The sequence below is a fragment of the Lissotriton vulgaris genome, chromosome 3_1 (assembly GCF_964263255.1).
Source record: "Lissotriton vulgaris chromosome 3_1, aLisVul1.2, whole genome shotgun sequence".
Classification (NCBI taxonomy): domain Eukaryota; kingdom Metazoa; phylum Chordata; class Amphibia; order Caudata; family Salamandridae; genus Lissotriton; species Lissotriton vulgaris.
In genome coordinates this window covers 1,235,537,755-1,235,562,530 of record NC_141689.1, presented here as the reverse complement: position 1 = coordinate 1,235,562,530, position 24,776 = coordinate 1,235,537,755, and the positions used below count along the sequence as shown (strand labels likewise).

The 24,776-nt window shown below is 43.5% G+C and overlaps 2 protein-coding genes across 5 annotated transcripts in view; one reads left to right on the top strand and one right to left on the bottom strand.

Annotated features, from left to right (window-relative positions):
* Positions 1 to 2,038, top strand: part of SMIM18 (small integral membrane protein 18) — a 29,143-nt gene extending 27,105 nt beyond the window's left edge. For 2 of the 3 annotated variants that reach the window (XM_086963165.1, XM_086963163.1), the window contains exon 2: positions 1,543 to 2,032. In XM_086963165.1, coding sequence (XP_086819291.1) covers positions 1,572 to 1,862 — 291 coding nt within the window. In that variant the 5' untranslated portion in view covers positions 1,543 to 1,571 and the 3' untranslated portion in view covers positions 1,863 to 2,032. Of the gene's footprint in view, positions 1 to 1,542 lie in introns of all 3 variants that reach the window. The other variant, XM_086963164.1, reaches the window with a different exon arrangement.
* The window catches only part of GTF2E2 (general transcription factor IIE subunit 2), a 371,015-nt gene that overhangs the window by 291,292 nt on the left and 54,947 nt on the right, over positions 1 to 24,776 (bottom strand). Inside the window, exon 2 of one of the 2 annotated variants that reach the window (XM_086961704.1) lies at positions 17,012 to 17,178. In XM_086961704.1, coding sequence (XP_086817830.1) covers positions 17,012 to 17,171 — 160 coding nt within the window. In that variant the 5' untranslated portion in view covers positions 17,172 to 17,178. The remainder of the gene's footprint in view (positions 1 to 17,011; positions 17,179 to 24,776) is intronic. The other variant, XM_086961706.1, reaches the window with a different exon arrangement.

Sequence of the window (24,776 nt, the reverse complement as noted above, 5' to 3'; positions counted from 1 at the left end):
CTTTCAAAACTGAATTTCTCCACATCTCCCTCTCTGAATGAACCACACCTGTTCCATTCTCAGTCCATCATCAAGTTCACCAAATCTCTTGGTTTCTTTTTCATGGCTCCAACTTCACTCTCAATTCTCAAACAACAACATGGCCAAAAATGCACCAAACCTACTAACGCTGCTAAGAGTCTTGAAACCCTTCATCCATGACTACAATTTCAAGGCTGTAGCTCAATCATTTGTAATCTCCAGAGTGGACTTTGGCAATTCAATTTTAAGTGATATACCAAAAGCAAATTCTGCTCTCCTGAATGCTATTAATCTTATATCGGGCAATATTGATTTCAACCACATCACTCGCATACTCATCTTGCTTAATTGACTCCAGAAGTTAGCTTGATACATATTCACGTGTGATGAAGAAAATACTTAATTTCACCTTTCCTCACAACCTCTGCCACAAACTTGAAATCACAATGGTCATCCCTTCTCTCTAAATTTGGAAAGTCTCCTCCTTGAACCCTTCCTTTTAAAAAACACTGAACAAGGTCTCAAAATGGCTCAGGTTTTGCTCTAAAAATGTGGATTTCTCCTCCCCTCCCAGGATAAGCTCACACCATTACTGCTTTCACTTCTTGAATATAGCCCCTCTTTATTTAATTCCATTCTCAATCATCTTAACGTCTTCCTTTTCACCGCAGTCACTGCTCCTTCCACTTACAATCTCATGATAATATGCTATTTTTAGCTTTACATCCCTGTAAAATGGTGTAGATTCCCCTTCGTATCCTTTCTTCTCTACTTTAGTTGTGTACTGTTCTACAACGCTGCTCTGAAAACACATAAGATCACCTATAGAATCGAACTACCGGCCTGCTACTACCACTTAGCATCATCAAACCAAACACAAACATTTAAAAGACAGAGAATAAGCACTACTCATACAGTCACCACAACACCAATATGCCATATAGTTGGCTATTAAGGTCCCTCAACGGATCTTTTGATGTTGTTGGGTGGTTCACTTCCATCTTTGCTCAGTAGCGAGGGAAATTGTGGTCCAAACATTAGAAATGGAATTGGAGCACCACTGAGGCTTCACATCATCTTTACTCCTCTACTACAGTTGTAGGTCTTTCTCGATTTCTTGGCGGGTCAAGGTTAGCTTTGCTAGATGATCTGTGTATGTATGGTTTTAGGTGAAGTATCACACAAGTCTGCATGTATTAGAGAGGTGCTGAGCCATATTTACCTACAGCACTGTGTTACAAACCAGCATTCTTCATGGGCAACCGCTCCCAAAGGAAGTCACTAATTTATCAACTCAAAAAGTTGACTTTATCAACTAATTTGACTTAACGACATTAAGCGAAAGTGCTAGCAAATGAGAAATGTAGTATAACACACTGTGGTCATACTGTTTTACATGGTAATTCATAAACCGTGTAATATAGTCACCTCAAGCTGTTGAAAGTAATCCATATGTTTTAAACACTTGAAAATTCAGTGAGCAATGTCTTATAACTTCACAGTTTTTATTTATCTCTGCAGCTCTTGCTTCAAGACCATATCTTAGCACCATGGCATCTCTGAGCTCCTGGAAGAATGGAACGGCCACCATAATTCAACAAGTAGAATCTCAAATACAAAAGATGTACCCCTTCCATGACAACTGGAACATTGCCTGCTTTGTTATTCTGATTCTGTTCATCTTTACCGTCATCTCCCTCATGATGTTTGCTTTCCTTTATGAGCTGCTCGACTGCTGCTGCTGCGACAAAGACAAAACGGCGAAGGATCTAAAGAACGAACCAAACCCTGTGAGGTCCATGATACGGAGCATGAGAATGCGCAACACAGAGGTGGTGTAGGACACTTGATGTCATCAACAAACACGACACTGATACATCATGTCCTTATAATACAGGCCAGGACAAATGCCTTCTTGCTAAGCCTTAAGCAGCATAAAATGGTATACCATGTAGTAGAATTTATCAATTTGAATGGCTTCCAAACAAAAATAAATATAAAAAATGCATATCAACTGAATCAATAATCTGCTCTTTCATTCATTGATTACATTTTCATTTTAGCTTTATATCTGCATGCCTCTTTTGTCAATGCAGCAAATCTACTCCAAGTATCTTGATACAAAAAGTAAACATGTGATGGTAATTCTGGTGCGAGAAAACGTCCTTACAATAATAGAAAACAGATATAACGCTCTTCAATACAAATGCAAAGAACAGTAAAACAAAGCATGCTATTCTGATCAAGGTACACAATGCAAAAACCTCTGAAGATAAGAAAATGCAAGACTAGCAAGAATAGGGATAGAGGTACAAGGAAGGAATGTGGAGGTAAATTATGAATTACAAAAAATAGCCAGGAATCAGAATGTGGTGTTTTATATCTGTTTTCCTGGTGAACCATAATAGACTGAGTTAAGGGCACACACAAAGCCAAAACTAGAGTACTAAATGAAGGTCTGCGATGATAGAGTGGCATGCCACACCTGTGGTAATAAAACAAGCAAAGGCTGCCAACCCAGAAAGTAGCTTGCCGAACAGACAGTATGTTCATTGGCAATATATGAATCATGTTTGGCTACAACTGTATTGCTTTGCAATGCACTGGTTCGTGGGTAATCAACTCTAGGAAATTGTCAGAGGCATAATAATACACATCCTACTCGGTACTTTTTAAAACTTAAATAGGAGAGGAAAATACTCTATTGGTGGTCTGATTCCCACACATTTATCTAGTATAGACCACAGATTTAAATACACAATCAGTGATGTACAAGTTCTGTGTCACTTTCAAAAGTAATATTATCAAAACAAGTAGATAATATTATCCATATAACTCTCCGTAAAAGCGTGTTAAAGTTCAATGTAACATTATGCTACCAAAAACGAAACTCCAGCAAATGCATTTAGCAGATTTCATTCATAACCCTAACCCCATTAACCGGCTGATTACACACATGCATCATCCATTCCATCCCAAAATCATGCACACCAAGGTGCGTATTCTATTAAAAGCATAAAACACTTGAGGTAAACCACAAAGCTGCCCTTGATCAGGAGTTGCACAGAATTTTTGAATCATCAACATAAACCTATAATGGACTACAAGAAGGGAGTCAAATTAGCACACAGGAGTTCCATATCTGGCAAATCTGTGAAATATAGCAATATTCACCAAGCGGGATATACCAAATGTCTATGGAAACAGCGGGACGTGATAAAGGATTTGTATCACTGTTTCCATCCTACTGGGTCTCACTCGTGACACTGACATTTATCATTCAAATACAGCTATGTGGTGATTGGAAATGAGGCCATTGATCTAAATATCCAGTGGCGTCCAGTCTCCATTTACATATCAAAATGTGTGCATCGCAACAAAATATTAGTAGCAATAGTAATTATATTACTGCTCCCGCTCCTTCTCTTTTAACTACACAAATGTTGGTCTTGTCCCCAAATTACATGAGATAGCATATCCATATATGCTAACTATTGTGAACACGCATTTGCAATGCAATAGGTCTTGCATTTGCAAGAGTTTAAGCTGTTGGCATTTTAAATGTCAATGCCTTTTATTTATCTGTTTTGAAAACCAACACATAAATAAAAGGCATTGTCATTTACAATGCCAATAGCTTAAACTCTCGCAAATGCGAAACCTATTCCATTGCAAATGCTTGTTAATAAGTATTTTGTTTTCCTGATGTCAGCGCCTCTTGCTACCTCACTCCAAGCACACTGAAATGGAGCAGGTGGTGGAGGGAAATGCTGCAGCCACTTTAAGGAATTTGTTTAGGGTATTCAGATTTCGATGGTGTGACACACAAGTGTTTTTTCACATATTTTTTGTAAATATTTTAATTAAATGCCATTACTGTATTGCTTCTTGCATTTTTTTTGTTACTTTTCCAATATAAAACGAGTTTGAGCTATTGACATTGCAAATAACTATACCTTTTGTTTTAGTTTTTAAAACATAATTAAAAGGCATTGTCATTTACAATGCTAATAGCTAAAATTCACGTTAATGCGAGACCTATTGCATTGCAAATGCTTGTTTATTATTTTCAAGAATCTTTATTCGGTGATTAGAAAACACCATAAAAGCACATGTTTACATACACAGATAAAAGAAACATTAAATATTAATCAAGATCCTTGTACAGAGATAATACAATAAAAATACAAACATACAGGGCCATAAATTTAAAATAGAGAATCCCAAGTCTTTCATTCCTCTCCCCTCGTCGTTCTTAATCGGACCGCGACCTTGATAAAATTCATAATACAGCACAAGGTTAGTGGGTCAGAGGCTTTTTGCAGAAAGACTAGTGCATCCCTGGCGTGTTCCTGTTGGGCTTTTTTTAAAATATTTACAAGGAATCTGCGCCTGGGCATAGAGAAATAGGGACAAAGCAAGACAAAGTGAAGGGAATCCTGCGGAGACCGGTTGTCGCAGCCGCAGGGTCCCTTCTGCTCAATTGACGTAGTGAAACCTGATGGTGAGGCCAACATAAAAGGGAGTAAATTCAATCTAAAACGGCACATGAGGAATCTATCCTGTGTATTGTGCACAAGATACAGATAAGGCTCCATACCCTCCACACTCTTCACCAAGTTATGAGCCCTCATAGTCTTATTCAGTCCTTCGGCCTCAGCTCGGCATTCGGTTTTCCGCTCTAGGAAAATTTCCCCTACTTGTTTCTTGTGCTGTGCTGAGATAGTTGTGGGGTTCGTGAAGAGGTTTCCAAACCCTAGATCCTCAAGAGTATTTCTCACATATTTAAGCCAGGGGATGCGCATACAATGGGTCCTACCTAAGCAGTCCAATAGAATTTCTCTGCTTAGATGCGCATCTGGATTGACCCATATTTTTAGCCAGGCCACAATTGGCCTAAGTTTTAACAGATCGTCCAAGTAAGGCCTCCCTAGCTCCCTATGAGCTATAAATCCAGCGGTACTAGGTGGTGCCCTCAGGATAGATTTCAGATATCTATTTTCTTCCTGTTGGATTCTGGTAGTGTTCACGAAGCCCCAAACTTCTGCCCCGTAGATTACTTTGGAGCATGTTATGGAGCCGTACAAGTTCATTACCTGTTCCGGGCTCCATCTACCAAGCCTCCTGCCATATCCAGCTATTGCCCCATTAGAGGCAATCATTTTGCTACAGCGTTCCGCCACCAAGGAGTTAAATTGCAGAGCGCCGTCAAAGGTTACTCCAAGATAGGAGAACGTTTTAACCTCCTCTAAACTATGGGTGCCTATTGTGTAAGTAAATTTAGAGGAAGGTTTTTTGCCGGCCAGGAGCACATATGATTTACCCAGGTTGACAAATAGATCCAGGTTACTCATGAACTTAACGAACCCGTCTATCAGGATTTGTAGGCTTCGAGGTGTGCGTGCAAGCAAGACCGCGTCATCTGCGTAAAGCAGGACAGGAATATGCCGCGGCCCGACCCTTGGAGAATCTGCCTTTAAACCCAAAAGAAACTGCTCCAGGTTGTTGATGTAAAGGGAGAACAAAAAAGGGGCAAGAATACAACCTTGTCTGACTCCACTCTTACATGGAAAAGAGTCGGACAATCCTCCCTCCCTGTTAAATCTGACCTTGACCGTAGTGTCGCTATGCAGTTCCCTCAATATGGTAATTAGACCACTCTCAATCCCCATGCCTGACATCATATCCCACATTCTTGTTTATTAATTATTGGGGAGGGAGGCATGTAGACCCTTCATTTAGCCTTTACAGGTCCAGTGTACCTCATCCTCTGGAGCCGTATTATTGTTAAAGGGGAGGGGGATGCGCAAGCCCATCTCCAGCCTTTAGGGCCACAGACACCCCACATACACCTATGCACACTGAGCAAAGAGTATGTGAAAGTAGAAATTAAAAGGTAAGCAGCAACACCCTCTTGATTGTCACGTACATTGCTGATACTCTAATCATCTTGTCCCACAAAATGTTACCATTAAACACCAGTCATCCACACGCTTACACTCTAATGCTGTACTCTATAAAAAGCCAAACTTGTCCATGCTTGTTAAAATAGCCAAAGTTAGTAGCTTGGGTACAATGTGACAAAGGAAGGGGGGTTTAAAGTTTTATACTTCAGAGAATATAAAAAGAACCACAGACAAAAAAAAATAAATGCAGCCCTTTGCCTGAACTACAAAAATGAAGTGATACAAAATACACAGTTTTATTTACGGCTCATGTTTTGTTTGCCAATTTAGTCACGCAGAAACCAGGTATGTTTTTTTTCTCTACTTCATTTAAAAATCCCCCCCCCCCCGAGACATGCTGACAGATGGAGTCTGCAGGTAGGGACATGCCGCTTTCCTAGCCATCATAATAAGCTGATATCAGAGTAGGATAAAGCGGACTGCAGGCTTCATTTCAACCGTCTGTGAGCGTTAACCCCTTCGGTGCTCACGACGGAACGGTTCCGTCATGAGCGTCGGTTGGCCTGTGCTCATGACGGAACCGTTCCGTCATGAGTCCGTTGGCTCAATAGAACCTTCAGCACAGCGCGAAAATTCGCGCCGCGCTGAAGGGGTTAAAGGTCAGCTGTGTTAACCTTCTCTCAAACTCTCCCACACAGCCCGACAGTGTGTGACAGAATGCGCAACAGCCGCTAACACCGCGAGCAGGCCTCCCTTCTTAATTACACCTGCCCTGGGCAGCGGAACGGGCGCCAGCAAGTTATAATAAGTTACCGACAGACCACCTCGCCGTAAGAGCGCATCTTAACTTGGTTATGACGGCCAAACATGTGATGAGCCCATCAACAAATGTGACCTAGATTTGCTCCAGATTACGCCAGCTCTGCCCAGCTGACATCACGCGCCAGTCCCTGCTGGACAAATGGCCTTGCGTCAGCCCTTATTGGAAACACAGCAGAAGGCTCAAACGCCAAGGTGTTTTATTAAAAGGCAGCTGGGAAAACGTGATTAGTCCTGAGTCGATTCTGTGCAGTAAACACATTTTCAAAACTCGCTCAAAATAACCCCGCGTTGATCTGTACCTGCAGAGTTGATAAGCTAGTTTGCAGTGGTGCTCGTTGAAAAAGCGGGTGCCCACCCCGCTATTATCTTAAATTTGGAACGGGAGCCTACCCCGTATTGCAGCCGCCGTATTGAGGAAATCACCGGCGCAGCCCGGCTCGGACAGGAAGCCAGGCAACCTGTGTTGGGGAGGGGCCGCAAGAAGACCGGAAGCCGACGGGAGCCTACCCCGCGCTCCTATGCCCGTGAAGCCAGCCGGAACTAAGCGAAGGTTTGAGTCAGCGGGCTCCTGTGCTCGTGGAGAGCCCCGCCTGCTGCTGAGCCTGACCCGCTGACGAGAGAGAGAGAGCCCGGTGAGCAGGGACTCTTCGAGGCCTGGCAGGAGTCAGGAGCACCACAGAGGAGACCAGCGAGTCCCTAAAGGAAACTCCACTGGAGGGTGCCTGCAGAGCGGAGTTACCGGCAGACCTGATGAGGAAAGACCTGCCTGGAGAGCAGCGGGGGAGTCCCGAGTCAGCCCGGTGAGTGAGGGGGACGTTTAAACATTATGTCTATTCCCAGTGTGCCACTGTCTCACCCCGCATTAAAAAGACGGAAGGGGGACAGGAGATGTTCACATTGCGTGACTGTACGTGGTGAACGCGCATGTTCACATTTCCAGTCCGTCCTGTGCGTGCCCATCTCCTGTCTCCCATGAGAGGCAAGTCAGTGACAATAGATCTTGCTGGCGACAGCGCTGCGGTCGCCAGGCGAGACCTAAAAAGCAAACTAAGACGGACTCAGAAGATCTGCATCCAAGAAACAATCACATTGAGAGGTACTTTTTATTTTCTCCAAATAAAAATGACCATATCTAATGTCAGTCTAAATGCAGCAACAATTTCAGGAGCAGGGACAGGGTGGAGGACTACGTTGCAGTAACCCTTGATCAAAATGATCTTCTACGTGTTTCTTTTGTGTTTTCCACAACAAAAAACGGAACAAAACACTTGCTATTGAACACACAGGGACCACAGAAGCCAAAACGTTTGCTTCATGCAATGCTTATTGGAACCAAGATGCAAGGACTCCTCTACACCCCCCCCCCATCATATTCCCTAGTACACTTTATAGTAAATTACAATTTTTAACTAGTGAACATAGTAAATTTACTACAAAGGTGTAAGAGCAAATATACGCATGTAGATTTACTCGTGTAAATTTACATTTGTGACTACCCCCCCCCCCCCGACAAAGGGCCCTATTTATAAAGGTAAATTTGCATGTGTAGATTTACCACAAGCAAATTTACTTTTACAGTTTTGAGTAACTTTACTGCTTTTACCTATTGATCATTCCTGATTGTAAATGTATTCAAAAGCATAGGCTTACATGTCTCCACTCCCTGAAACCAGTGGCAGAGCCACATGTGGGAGTGTAAAGATACCTGTACCTTTTCAAAAGCAGGCAGTGGTAAAGTGTAGGGCAATTGTAAAAAAGTTTATTAAACGTTAAAAAGACTTCTTTTTATGTTAAATAATAATGTAAATAATTGAATATATTTATTTTGAAAGCAGAGTGAAGTAAAAAATGGTACAGCACTATTAACATGATATTAAATATTTCATTAAATTAAAATTATTTCTTAAAGAGGACAAAAACCTAAAGTAAAATGCTGGATATACATATATACACACACATACATATGCACACACATTTAATTAAATGTTTATTATTTTAAGAAGTCAAAATACAATAATGTGTTTAAATATTATTTCATATAGTGTGTTATTTCAAGTAGCCACCTCCATTATTTTCTTTGAGAGGGTGTTGTACCAGGGTTTGGCTATATGTGGTGTTGGACGTACTCCAGGTGCAAATTGGAGTACATTTACTACTGTTTTGGGTCCTTTTTGGCTGCAGAAACTTTAGAAGAAGTGTAGCTTGTGAATAGGAATGTGCTTACTCTTTTGTGGATGGCTGCATGTCCCTCCGTACACCCCCTCTTTCCCATGCCTTAACCCCTCCTTATTCCTCCCTAAACCCATCCTATTTAGTAGTCAGTTCTCCCCATTTCCAGCCACTCCACCATCCCACCCGTATTTATTAATAAAGCATAAAAAAAAATAAGTGGAGATCTTTGCAGTCTGAGTGGAGATCTCTGCACATAAAAGATAGGATAGGAGGGGCAGGGACCTCAGTGTGAAGGTTTGTGAATAGCATTTTGCAGTGCGTAAGTACGACTATTGCAGTACTACTAAACATACTACAAATTATGTTTGTGAATAGGCCCCAAAGTGATTTTGTCTCATTTTGATTCAATGAAATATCAGGTCTTTCACTGCTTTATTCACTCCAAACCAATAATTATGTGGGATAGTGATAAATACCACAAAGTATTAATGACACTGCAAAACAGCTAACGTCTAAATCCCCCCACTTTGATGCTGATCCCAGAGTCATGCACCCCATAGTCATTTAGGCAGAATTTTCAGCGGTGGAGATTCCTAGAAACGAAAGTGCGGGTTCCATTTTCTCTCTCCATGCCATCCTTCTATCCCTGTAACATGAAGGGGCAAATAACATATTTGTACCTCACACAACAGCACTCGCCTTAAAATATAGTTCCTTACCCGATTTGTTTTCTGCTATTTGGACTAGTAACTAGAGTTATTCTCATCTGAGACTCTATAGATTCAGCATTTTAGGTAACCAAGACAAGATATTGTGGCAGGTGCCGAGTAAACATCGAATGCAGCTCTTGGTGAAGCAGAGAGGAGCAATGCCAGGAAAGATGTATACAATTAACAGAATGCTGGAAAGTCGAGAGAAAAACATTTGCCTCCAAGGAAAAGTTTAAACGGTTATTTTGAGCCCAAACGCTGAACTCCAATGAACAATCTCTGGTGTCAGTAGCGGACCCCCCTCCCCAAGCGCCTTGAGACCCTCCGGGTGAGTAGTGCGCTATATAAATGCTTGATTGATTGATTGGTGCAACTACACATTGAACGTTTTGTATACCACAAGCCACCTACCAAAAATCGTTAAAAGATAAAGGAAAAAAGGACTTTCAAAGAGAACTAAGAAACGAGTGAAGACAGCTGGCGGCACAGGTGGATGTCAGAACAGAATACGACTACACCTTGGAAACACAAAAAGATCGAATTTTCTGGAACATGCAGCTGCTAGGTTTGCATGGAACTAGGACCTTTCTTCTTACGCTTTTAGGGCATTTTACATTGGACTGAAAAGCACAAATTGGTATTTATACATCAACATGGTATCAGGCAACAACAGATAATCTGTACAGGCACCATCTCGGATTGTATTGTAAATGTCATCTATTTGTGCATGCTGTTCGGATTTTACTATATAGGGTTCATGTAATAAAGAGGTAAGTGCTCTAGTTATAGGACTACTTTCATCATCCAAAAAGCACAATGTAAAATGATTTTTGTCTTATTCTTTAAACATTAATGCTAATAAGAATGTTCACACTTTTAATGCATCAAAAAAGATTCTAAGTGTACTCACAAAAGCTCAACTGAAACATTTGTTAACGTAAAATCTGTCTTTTGTAAATGACTGTTGCAGAAGGAAAATGCTACTTACCAGTATGCATCTGTTCTTGGCATGTAGAGCTGCAGTCTCACACTGTGCATTAGATCGCCACCTGGTGTTGGGCTCAGATGATTGCATGTTGTTGTCGTCTTGGAAGAATTCTTTGCAGTCACGAGATAGGTGACTCCTCCCTTGGACGATAGTGTGCATGGGCATCGACTCCATCCTTAGATTGTTTTTCGCCATGATGGGAAATGATGGGAGTTCGTAGAAAGAGAAAAAGGGATGTCCATGTGTGTATCTAATTAAGATAGAACTGGAACAGATACAGGTCCTGGGGAGGCGGGTGGGCGTGTGAGACTCTGCAGCTCTACATGTCAAGAACAGATGCATACTAGTAAGTGGCATTTTCCGTTCGAGGCATATGAGCTGCAGATATCACACTGTGCATCAATTGTACAGCAGTGTCTCCCCTAGCGGTGGTCACCTGTATTTGTTGCAGTAGTTTGAAAAAGAGTTTTGGAGGACAGCTTGGCCTACTGCAGCTTGCTGCTTGGCTTGCACATCAACACAGTAGTGTTTAGTGAAGGTGTGTGTTGTAGACCAGGTTTCTGCTTTGCAGAGGTCTTCTAAGGGAATGTTCCCTAAGAAAGCCATGGAGGCTCCTAGTTTGCATGTGGAGTGCGCTCTAGGAGGAACGGTTAATGTACATTTTGCTTTGTGATAGCATATTCATATACATTTTACAATCCGCCTTGCAATTCCAGCTTTAGAAATGGGGTTGCCTTTATGTGGTGGAGAGAACGCTACAAACAGTTGCTTTGTTTTATGAAAGGATTTGGTCCTATCAATGTAATAGAGAAGAGCTATTTTTACATCTAGTATGTGTAGAGCTCTTTCTGCTACAGAGTCTGGGTTTTGAAAAAAAAACACTGCCAACTCTACTGATTGATTTAGATGAAAAGGAGTAATTACTTTAGGAAGGAATTTGGTATTAGTCCGTAGAACCACCTTGTTACGGTGTAATTGTAAAAATGGTTCTTGTATAGTGAAAGCTTGAATCTCACTAACTCTCCTAAGAGAGGTAATAGCAATAAGGAAAGCTGTTTTCCATGTAAGGAATTACAGTTCACACTTATGTAAAGGTTCAAATGGGGGCCCCATGAGCCTGGTAAGAACAATGTTTAGGTTCCACTCTGGAGAGGGTGGTAACCTAGGAGGAATGATTTGTTTTAATCCTTCCATAAAAGCTTTGATTGCAGGTACTCTAAATAACAACATATGTTGTCTATTTTGGAGATATGCTGCAATGGCTGCAAGATGTAAATGTATAGATGAATATGCTACATTACATCTTTGTAAATGGAGAAGGTAACAGATGATATTTTGGATGGAAGCATCTAGAGCGACGAAAGGAGCCTCGTGCTTGGGTGGACTGCAGAGCTCCCATATACTTTGCTGTGTCAGTGTCTTTCTTCATTTTTTAAAGTGCTGTGTCTACATCTGGACCAAACAATTGTTGTTGGTTGATGGGTTGATTTAAGATAGTAGTTTGCACTTCTTGCTTAAATCCTGAAATGCGAAGCCACTCGTGACGTCGAAGGAGGACATTGGTGTTTATTGCTCTGGATGCAGTGTCTGCTAAATCAAGTGCGCATTTAATGGATGCATGATATAAGCTTACCCTCTTGTATGAGGTCATTTGCTTGTGCCTTATATTGGTCAGGTAGATGTTGCAAGAGCTTCTCTAACTGATCATAGTGAGCCCTGTCGTATCTTGCGAGGAGGGCCTGTGTGTTAGCGATGCGCCATCTATTGCTAGCTTGGGCAGCTATTCTTTTCCCTGAAGCGTCTATGATTTTTTATTTTTTATCAGGAGGTGGTGCTTCGCCTGATGTTTGGGAATTTGCTCTTTTCCTAGCGTTTGAAACTACTAGGGAGTCTAAGGGTAGCTGTCCTTTAATGTAGGCAGGGTCCCCAGAAGCTGCTCTGTACTTTCTCTATCCTTGGGTTTATGATTCTAGCTCGTACAGGATCTTTAAACACTTCTGGTGCATGCTTAATGACTCTTTTCATCATTGGCAGTAATTGCACAGATTTTTGGGAGTGTTCAAAAGTGTCTAATAAAAAATCTTCCTCTGCCTCATCTGAATGCATGGTGACATTGTGATAGATGGCAGCCCTATTAATTGTGTGTCCAAACCCAATATTGTCTTCTGGAGGAGAAGGTTTAGATGGATGTGTATGTGGGTCAGGAATATCTGGTACATCATTTGGGTTTGGATACTCTCAGTCTGGTGAACCTGTTGGGTAGGGAAAAGGGTCATCTGGGTCTCTCCCTCCTCCATGCTATACTCATCATCATCAACATCCTGAGGAGGTGTATGTGGTGGAGAATTAGGAGGAGAATTTTGAGGTGAAATTTTTAAAGGAAGAGGAGGAGAAGGAGATACAGGAGAAGAAGGGTGCATAGGAGATGTGGAAGAGTCCTTCTTGACAGGCACTGGAGGTGTAGGTGCTGTATCTGACTTCCTCTTCCTGTGTGGTGTAGTGGAAACATATCCTGTTTCTGGATCAATGTAGATCCTTTTTTGTAAAGGATCTGGTTGGAAAAGCTCCTCTTTTAGAGGCACAGCCTTTTGCGCCCATTTTTTCAGTTCCGAACCGGTTTGTTGCTAGTCTTTAGCCTTAGGCGCTGATGTCGAGTCCTTTGGCGTAGATTTCGGCACTGAAGATATTGTTTTTGGAGCCGAAGCCTGTTTCGTGGACTTGGAACCATCGGAAGCAGGCTTTGTGTGTTTCGGCACGGAGGGTATCAGCTTTGGAGTGGAAGCTGTTTTTGGGGCATCGGAAACCAGCTTGGTAGTTTTTGGAGCCGCTTTGTCTCGGAGTCGATGGTTTCGGAGTGTCTTTCGGAACCAGGACTTTTTTTTGTTTCGGTGCTGAGGGAGCAGGTGGTATCGGCACATGCGGTTTGCTCGGTATGGAGCTACCGGAAGGCTTCATTATTTTCTTTGCAGCCGTGCTCGATGGCGTGGCTTTCGAAGTGTTTTTTCGGTCTCGACTGGCCCGCAGGCGGAGTGTTGACCTTTGCATTCGATTTTGGTGTTTGGGCTGGGGTAGGGGCAGTGGTACTCACGCATTAACCCGAAGGAATGGAGTCATCGAAGTCATCTGCCTCAGATACGATCTGGAGATCATCGGAATCTTCTTCTGGGACGCATGGACCTTCGTCGAAGATATCCACTGGTTCCGGAGCTGATCTCTGCATATCGCGTCAATGGGCCCTCCTATCTCGAATGGTATTTTTCTATTGAATGGATGCACAGGCTGTGCATCTGGATTCACCGTGTTCTGGCGATAAGCACAGGTTACAGACCTCGCAATGGTCACTGTGTAAAAGTTTGCTCCACACTCAGGGCATCTTTTGAATGCCGTCCTTTCCATGAGGTGTAGGCCTCACAACGTGGGTAGGCCCAATGGCCCGCGTCAACGACCGGAATCAAGCTGATTAAGTCGAGTCAATGTTTATCGGTATTGAAAGTTGTTTGAAGAAAATTGTGCGCGTCGAATTACTTGAAAAGTAGATTTCTAACCGGAGCGGAAAAGTTTCATCCGAACCCAGTGGAGGAAAAAAATCCAAGGATGGAGTCGATGCCCATGCGCACTATCGTCCAAGGGAAGAGTCATCTATATCATGACTACAAAGACTTCTTCCAAGACGACAACAACATGCAATCATGCGAGCCCAAGACCAGGTGGCGATCTAATGCACAGTGTGAGATCTGCAGCTCATATGCCTCGAACATATAACTTCATTTTTTCACCAATTTTTATTGATTCTCAACACAATACATAATCATGTCATATACATGTAGATACAAGAGACTAAATCATGTCCATTGTTCCCATAGAGGGCCGAAACGTTACATGACGACAAATATGGACCAACAGGAGGTCTTGGTTCTGAGTTATAAACAAGTAAATAAACAATCCAAAACTTTCAGGTCATAACAGCTGCACATTTAGTAGGAGTAAGTAAGGAGTAGTGAATATGCGGGCTGGCCCTCCAAGAGCTAACTCCCCGTCTACGCAAGCTTTTGTGGTATAGCGAAGCAATGCATATAGTACATCAGACGGTGTGTCTCATATGTTACAAATTGCGAGGGGAGGCTCAGTTCACTGAGAGGACAAACCAATAAGTAGGGCAGGGAGTCATGAATGCCAGGATGGGTAACCAGCCTACTAAGCATTCACTCTGTCCACGAGGGCCTCCAGAGGTTCATGTACTTCGTGTAGCAGCGCATCCCATTCCATTGATATGGGAACCTTGAGAAGGCCGTGGGCCTCCTCTCGCCTCGCGGCCACTAATTCAGCCTTGCCCAATTTGCAAGACGCTTCTCACTAATACTGTACACCTGGCAATGTATTGGCTTTCCAGTACATAGCAATGCATCTATGGATTATGAGCAGAGCAAGATCTAAAAAGCGACTGTTGCACTCCCTGACACCTTGTGTTAGAAGAGACCCAAGAGGTCATCTTTCATGCACAGCTCTGTGCAGCCCGTAATGTCAGTCAGCACGTCAGTTACCTCAAGGCGTAGCGCTGCTACCACCATACAGCTTCAAAACATGTGGACCATGTCGGCCTCTTGCGCTCTGCATTTGGGCCAGCAGGAGGCGGAACCGAAAGCCCTGTGTAGTTGTGCTGGTGTGAGGCACACTCTAAGCAGAATACTATGTGGGATATATTGAAATGTAGCGTTACAGGAGAGTTTGCGCGAGTACGCTCAAGTCCTATGCCACTCCCTTTGCATAATGTCACATATAAAGTAGCACTACCACTTCTGCCTAGTGGACGGCAGAGGCTCATGCAGTATGTATGCTAGGGCCTAGTGAACAACGTGATCAGTCTACTGCCGATGGTGTGGAGGTGTGGACCAAGGGGTACAGTTCCAGATCTGTGTCAGTTGCCTGGCAGAGTCGCTGCAGTTCGGCCACTAGAGTGTTATATGCCAGGAAGTGGCCCATAGGTAAATTATAGACTGCCTGCAACTGCGCGAAGGGTATGAGCACAGTGTTTTGGAATAGGGCATCGAGGGAGATCAACCCCAGCAGTTTCCTATGTATCAAGACCCTCCCTTACAATCAAGTCCCTGAAGGGGCGGACAGAGCTAATACGGAACTCTGGCGTGTAAGATGTGAAGGCTGGCATCAGTCGCAGACTCCAGTGGTAGCTGGTGTGTGCTATGTGGAGGATGTTGTTGGACTGCCTAGGGGTTTTACGATGCAGTAGGAATACCTCTTGCACTATGCACTGTGCTCGGTCCGATGTGGGACATCCTAGGTCTTCTAGAAGTCGTCCCGCTAGCCATCGGTATGGCAAATTGCAATTGCGCCGTCAGATAATAGTGCTCAAAGTTAGAGGCACCTTTTTCCATTGAACTAAAGTTTAGGAGAAAGCTCCCCAGCATGCTATGCCGTGTGTAGAAAGTGGAATGGGGTACGTGCACAGGGGGGTTGTGAAATATTATAGTAGGAGCAGGAGCGTCACTGTTTTGGATAGGGATACTCAACTTTGAACAGTGAACGGGAGCGTGCTAAATAACATAAGTTGATGGCGCAGGGAGGCAATGGCTCTGGTAAGATTGTCATCAATGAAGTCCTGCTTTGGATGATAGATGTGGATACCTAAGTATCAGAAAGTGAACGGTTCCCATCGTAGCGGATGTGTATTCACTGTCAGGAGCTGCAGTGGGCAGGCTGGGCTAAGGGGAAACAGACACGACTTAGAAACCTGCTGCGCGGAACTCCTCTAGGATATCCCCAGTCTCTGCTATTCCGTGCCATATGTCTCGAATATAGAAAAGCAAGTACTCCGCGTAAAGTGAGAGAGTAATATAACTTCATAGTGTTCGTTTTCTTAAGTGTGCTTTAAATGCAACTCTGATTAATTCCTGTTCGGTTTATTTCATAACAAATTAGATAAGGCACTGAAGAAGTCAATATGTAGGTACATTCTGGACTCTATTTGGGCATATATCATCTCTAACTAACACTAAAACTGTAGCAAGATTTCTTTAAATTTGAATTATAGAACAATTTTAATGTTTATGATCAGTGGCTAATTGTTCCAGCTTTTTGAGGTTTCAAGTGGTGTTGACATCTCCTACTAAAACCGAAAGAAGTGTTGCAAAGTCAACAAATGTTGGATTTCACAAATAACTATAGATCATCAACATCAGACTAGCCTTACCGCTTCCGATCACTAAGAACGACTTACCCCATTTCAATGACAGTTCTAAACTTGAAAAGGGACCTGGAATTTCTCCAAGGGCTTCAAGTGAAGCGTTTCGTATACTATTATTATTACTATAGCTGTCCAACATACCATCCACAACATACAAATTGACCACAGTTTTGGTAGCAGTTAACACACTCACCTGAACCTTGTTTCGCACCTGGGGTACCACCAGGGTCTAACTTAGATTTCTTCTTTTTAGAAGAGTCCGAGGACGAAGGAGCAGGGCGCTTTTCAACAGCTGGAGTGGTGAGTGCTCTTTTCTTAAAAAGCTCTCGGTCTTTCAGCAGTGCTGGATCCATATTTCTGCTGAGTTAACAGAAAAAAAAATTATGAGAAGACTATATGGAAAGTAATGGAAATGTGAACAAAACATGCCCACCAATAATAAATATTTAATCAATGGTCAACTAGAATAGTGAAAATGTAACATTTAATAATTGTCTATTGTACACAATGAAGTCAGCCAACTTCGCTGTCTGCCTATAGTTCGGGTACAATTTTAGAAAATGCATCTGAGACAGGACACAGCAAATAAATATTCTGTACATTTACAGTCATAGACTAGCACAGACTGGGGCAGCACAAGCTCACTCTGATTCCATCTGTCAACCAGGACTTCCTGCATCAAACTGTAGCACCTTGGTGGAGAAGGAAGAGATGGAAAACCCACTTGAGGCCGGTCCTCAATACGACCTAGCAGAGAAGCAGACACAAATAGAATCCCTGTAGCCCCTTTTTGACCTTATTCCAGTCAGAACCTTGATTATCATTGGGAACGGGTGAGAGAAGCCTAAAGCAGGGGTCCCCAAACCGGTCCTGGAGGGCCGGATCCATGCCAGATTTTTCTAATTACTACATGTATCTCAATGGGGATATCCCAAAAATCTGGCATGGATCCGGCCCTCCAGGACCGGTTTGGAGACCCCTGGCCTAAAGAATAAGCTGTGGATAAAGTCGAGAAGGAGCATCTATCCTCCAAGCCCACTCCATCTGTGACCTCGCACAGAATCGAGGAGTGACAGAAGTTCCTGGCGGTGATAGGTAAAAGGTTTGCATTCCATCAGGGCAGACTCAGCCTTCTAGTCTTCCAAAGGTCAAATGGAGTACCATGAACCGGTGACAGTAACATCCCAAAACCTGAGAGGTTTCTCAGTCATTTTTCACATGTAGCATGGTGTCAAACCATGTTAATTTCCTCCACCAGAAACAGAAAGGAGTAGACCTCCAAATCCTGCTGTTCCACAGAAACAGGGTCAGAGCTTCTTCAGTAGTAAAGACAAAATGCCACCCCTTTGCCCCTGTTAACGGAAAAAAATAGAGACGAAATAGAGACAGAATTGTGTACAATAACATAACCCTGCTGAATTATTGTCAAACCCCACTGATGTGACATCTGTTTCTCGGGTGGACAAAAAGGCTTGGCTATGTCACAAACACGCGAGTCCTGGGATCACCACGCAACCCAGTTCAGAACGGCTTTTGATGACCTGCTGCATAAAGATATTGTATTCAATTTCTTCCCAGATCGCAAAGGCTGAAAACACTAAGACAGCAAAACTTTGACGACTGTCCGTTGACTACAGTTCAGGACCCTGTGCCATTACCTGCTATTCCACTCTGTTTTCGAAGCGAGAATGAGTCTCCCTCTCTCTCTTCCAACTACCCTTCCCCTTCAACACACGATGCCATGAGCAGGCCCTGCATGGGGAGAAGGAGGGATTAACCTGGATATCCTTTACTAGCATGTACAAAGGTCTTGACATTCGCTCTCAATCACCAGTGCAGGAGGAGCCGGAACCCTCTCGATTGAAGGACAACAAATGCTTTCTATCCTTAAAGGCTTTAGAGACCATTTGGACTAGCTGGTCCAAAAACAACATACTACCTCCAAAAGGTAACCTTCAAAATCACCGCCTTCCAGACTCTCATCCCGATAGCAAGTAATGAAATTATAGAAGCAACCAATAGACCCTCAGTGAAACTTGGATAACTGTACGTCTCTAGCAACAATGTCCACAGAAGAAAACAATTAAAAAAAATAAAGTGATGCACTGATTATAATCAATCAATCAATAAATAACATTAAAGAGGAAAAGCAGTTAATAACGGACTTGACACTGAATCAAGTTGAGACATCGCTTATGTTTTAATGAGTAACGTTATAGACACAAAACACATTAAAATCATGATGATGGGCATGCTAAGTGAAAAAAGTGCTAATGGTGACATATGGCCAAAAATATGATTAAAAAAGCACAAAGGCTATGATAGACAATTTATAAACAAAAATCATAGTCACGGAGTAATCCAATGGTTAAAACCAGAGAGTTTGAAGGCTATACTCTGTACTTGTCAATTTTACAAAGTCTTTATTGCAGTAATTATAGATGGCACGTCAAACTGGAAATGAATAGAAGTATCACCACCAAGGCGAAGAAGAATGAACGGAGGAGAAATAAAAGTACCTATGCAACTGAAACACTTTAAAACAATTAAGTAGAGTAATTGTTTACAGCATGGCGGAGTAGCTGAAAGGAAAGAATTCCAACTCATCTTCTTGGTTCAAAAAAGAAAAGCTAAATTGGTAAACCAACGAAAAAGAATTATAGCGAAGCAATGGAACTAAAACGACTGTGGGAGACACAGTGAATGAAACATGTGATGCCCTCATCTCTTTTAAAGAAAAAACTTACATTAAGGAGAACGAAAGGAATGGGGCGAAACCGCTTCATTCAATAAGCAGGGCCAGAATAAACCAATTTTGATGATGTCCATCTGAAAAAAATGGGACTAGATACAAAACCACAAACAGATTCGTAAATAAAAGGCGGAAGACTAAAGTACTTATTGGATTTAGGCCCTCAAGGGTGGTGTTAGTGGACACGATGATGTGACGGAGTGGCCGCAATGGACATCCATCCAGATAAGGTACTGCATAGTTAATGGAGATTATGAGCATGTGCATGCAGGAGAGATAAAGAAGAGAGCACACCTGCAATAAGCACAGCGTGTACTTCCTATGGACACTGTGGCTGGAGACATCTCATCCAGAAAGTCACTACCGAAGTCAACGATGGAGCCCTTGGACCATTATACGAGATATTAGACAGTAACCATGCCTACTTGACCACCTACGCCAGCAAGTCCAAGGTATTCACTCTCCTGCATGGCCCCAGACAACTACTCGAAGACTTCCACTAGATAATGAGCAGATTTTGCTGCTTAAAGTCTCAGACCTCAAGCCCACTTTGTTCCCAAATGGCCAGCTTCAAGCTCCTCCAATGTGCTTATTCACAGCATTCCTTATGGTACAGTCATCAGGATTCACAGAAATGCATCAAGTCAAACCAGCCAACACCAAAGGGACTGATTAACAGTGATGCATTCTTCAAGACGCATATGGAGTGCATGAAACGAGGTCCCATCAGATGAACCCGATTGTGCCTTTCCCTTAGAATCAGAGCCCAAGCTGTGCAAGGGAAGAGCCAGTCCTGAAAGCTCATCACTGTGAAGAGGTAGGAACTGGGAAGAATCCTCAGCACGCTCCAGAGCTGGAAAACCTAGATCTTTCAGACAGCGCTGCAGAATATATTCCACCTCCTCATTGTACACATGCTTGCCACAACTGGAAGTTCCCACATCTTCTAGGCTCCAGGAGCCTGCACCTTGGTCAGTGCTTCATCAAGTAATTGCTGGACCTAACTGTAACCAGGCCTATTAGCCTGCACTCGAAAAGAATTAGAGCCTGTGGTTTAATGCGAATACCCTCTCTGAGAAGACAATACATCCAAATGTATTGCTTTTTCTTACCCTCCAGTTGAACTATATGTCAAAAGAAAAGAATGGACCAGACACAAAAAAGGGAGGATCTGCCATGAGAAATTAGCCAATGGTACAAAGTCTTCTTTCTACCTTCTTTTGTCTTTAAACATTTCTTCTATTTATGATTAGTGCTGTGTTCCAATGCAATGTCTCACTTCTCTATCCTGACAGTCAGGAGTCACATAATAAGCCCATGGAATCCTTTACAGCTATATCATGAGCCCTTGTTGCCACAGACAGCAGATTCCCAATACCCAGACTGCATTCAACACAGGGCCATCCAACACTCATTCACGCCATGGAGTCTCAAATGGGATTACACTAGAGTGTCTTTCGCTGGTTCTCCTCCTACATTTCTAAATCGATACCAGTTGTTCCAATGGGTACTTCTGGGTGCTAAGAGATTTCTATTGCCTGTGGAGCCCCCAGTATATCATACTGTGTCCTGTCATTTTTAGTCCTACAAGGAACCCCTTGTGGCTCTTCTTGCAAACAAGAGCATCAAGACTCATCAATATGGCAAGGATACACAATTCGAACTAAGAATCTCTACTATTCCAGGCATAAAAAACCTCAAAAACTCTCTGCACCTCATCCAGACCTGGATGTCCAGTGCCTATCTGAAGTTCAACACAACCAATAGCTGTTATTTACTGTAAACAACAAGTAAGAAATAGTACAAACATAGCTAATGCCTTGACCTTGAAGGCTTCAACCCCTAACTTTTACCAAATGTCAAGTGATCTGGATTTACCTGGAACACTAATCTCACCCTCAAGGAACACACTGCCAGGAAAGCAAAGGCGGGCTGGTACCAGCTCTCCCTTCTAAAGAAGGAAAAAACTTTCTCCCAGAAAGTGACTTCAGAAATGCTGTTCAACCTCTCGTACTCATGTATCTGGGTGGTGGTAACACCCTTCTCCTTGGCTTCCCTGACTCCACACAGTGAAGTAGTGTGGCTCACTGGTTAGAGGCGGCAGACCCGAGAGCAGAGGACGGCCCGGGACCAGGGTTTGATTCCTGACGCGGCAGGTTTCTGGACCAGGGTCAGCGGACTCGATAATTCTCTCGCCTCGGTGCCCACTCTGATCAGTGATCACACTCGGCAACTCTGGGCATTAGCTTGCCTCATCTTCACTAACGGCCCCACCAGACCGCCGGGGATGCCTAGTCTCACCCTGGAGATACCCATTAAGGGACCATCTCTCAGGGAAGCCAGGAAGGGTTTTGCAGCGGTCGAAGCGCCTTGGGACCCTCCGGGTAAGTAGTGCGCTATATAAATGCCTATACATACATACATACATACATACACACACTACCACCAATTAAAATCATCCTACAAGCTGCAATAGGTCTCATCCAGAGCTGGAGGAAATATGATCACATCACCCCGTTCCTGATGGAACTTCGCCAGCAGTACCATCTTCAAATACAGCGGATTCATTTACAAAGTAATCATGACTAGCAACCCCACTTATCTTCTGGTCAAGCTCGTTATTGCTGGTGGCTCCTGGCACACCCATAGCCAGGCTACCATGAGACTGAGCTGTGTAAAAAAGATGAAAAGATGGTAATAAGCCTTTTCACTCCACTCCTGTTTGCACTGGCGATAGAGCCTTTGGCGATATGGGTGTGAGGGGACCTGGACTGCTGGGGAATCAATATCGGTGGAACTTCCCACTTCATATCACTGTATGCAGATGATACGTTATTCTATGTCTTTCCACCACAAGAGGTGGTACAGAGGCTCCTACAGCGTAATAGGCTAAAATCGTTGCTTTTCCCTCTGGCTCGGCTGGCGGGCTGCTCTGCAGATGCTGTTCCTCAACTGGGCTTAAGATGAGAGACGGAGTACTTCAGGTACTTGGGCATAGAGGTGGCAGGAGAGGACAAGCAGATACAACCGCTTAACGTCTATACGACGATTGATGCTCCAAAGGGGTCGGTGGGCTTTTGGAACACTTCCGCTCTCCTTAATGGGCAGGTTGGCGATAGCCAAAATGGGGGTGCTGTCCCATTGCTTATACATGCTACAGAACCTCCCTTGCCCCATACCCAGGCAAATATTTAGAGCACTTGATTATATACTAATAGATCTCTACTGGGCAGACCTTTGCAGCACAGTGGTGCTTGCCAAACTGAATCGTACATACGAGGGTGGTGGACTTGAGGCACCTAAAGTAGAGCTCTACTACTATGCTGTCCAACTGCAGCACGCTGCGAGATGGTTTGCTGAATAGGACAATTGGGAGAAGGGGCTACTCCAAGATAGAGTACCAGTTACTGACTTGCCGTCCCTGCTTCTGGAGGGCGCGGGTACCTCTGACACTATGTGGGCAGACAGACGCGGCTTTTGGCAAACCTTCGTGGAACGAATCTTGAAGCCTGCTCCATCTCATAGGGAGTTGTCGGTATGGGACATTGTGCCGGTCAAGAGAGTGATGTCCAATATGTAATATCAGGCGTGACAGGAGGAGGGCTGCAGCGTGCTCGTGGATCTGTACCTGGGAGAGAGCTTCATCACATTCGAACAAGCCTGTGGCGATTTTGGGCAGGGACAATACCTACAATACTCTGGATTAACCAATATATTCAAAGAAATATGACCTAAGCGTCCATCGATCCCACAGCCTACACAGACCCTAGACATCTTACTCACATGCTGGGCTGGTAGGCGCACTATATCACTGCTGTATAGGGCCATGAGAGCAGACACCCTTGATCCCCGCTCCAGGGGCATTTGCTGCCTGGAACGCAAACCTTGAGGTGCGCCTATGGAAGACAAGAACTGGAGGATGAAAGAAACACTCACGCACACGATTTCCTGTAATGCCCGCTTCCGGTTAGTTCACTACAACTACACATATTGCCCATACAGGACCCCGGAGAGAGTGCACTGCATGGCCCCCAATAGGTCAAACTCATGCCCCAGGTGCCATAAAGAAGGGGCCAATTTCTTGCATTTGGCTTGGGAATGCCCGAGGTCAGTAGCTTCTGGTCGGAGGTAGTGGGGCGGATCAGAGACAGTGTTAATAGCCAAGTGCAGTTGACACCCACTCACTGTCTGCTGGGGTTAATACGAAAACCCAAAAAGCAAAGTAAAATCGGCTCTAGCAACTACTATTGGTGCTAGCAAGGCGTAGAATCGCAATTGTTTGAATGGGGGTGCGGGCGCCTGAGATCCCAGCATAGATAAGAGATGTGCTGGAATGGGCGCTGGCTGAGGGAATGCGGATGAAAAGGTGCCGCAGAGATGATAAATTAGAGGAGGATTTAAGGGTCTGGAGGGAGCTTTGTCATGAACTACTGGCAGACTACTTCCAAGCAGGCTCCCACTGCACAAATGCAGGGAGTAACCATGCAAGTGCTGAAGGGGAGGAGGATTAAAGGTCTTTGCACCTGGGTACAGTTTTGGAGGTGGGGGTGTGGATGAAGCCATGTATGGAACTGTAACCACTATGAGGTATGTTTTCACAATTCTAACAGTTGACTTCGCAATGCATGCTTGTATTATGTTAAACTTTAAATAAAGTTTATAAAAATAAAGACTTTTTCAAAATATGGACCTAGGATCTAGAACAACATCCCTATATCCAAAAAGACCGCCCCAATGTTCCAATTTAGGAAAAGTTGAAGACACTTTTTTAAAGAACACTACATCACAAAGACCGTAACAATCGAATAACCAGCTACATCTCCAGTCACTTGTTGCACGTATGCTTGCCTATGACCCTCTGCAGCACTCCTCTGTTTTTTCCGCTTGGTTTGCACTATACACATAGCCATAGCGCATTATATATCTCCATATCCAATTACCGCTCCGGCGCTGGAAACCACCAAACGGAGAAAGACACGGACTCCAGAAATAGCTTAGACACTGCTGGCTGCAGTGACTTTTATTCAGCGATGGTGCAAGATGTCAGACGGGATGACGCGTTTCGGCTAACGTGTAGCCTTGCTCACATAACCCCGCTGCTCAAACAACTTGATTTAAATACATTCGTGACAGTGCTCACATGATTACTTGAACTACACAGGTAATGAACAGTGAAAACATACTGCGTTAAAGAACTACATAACTG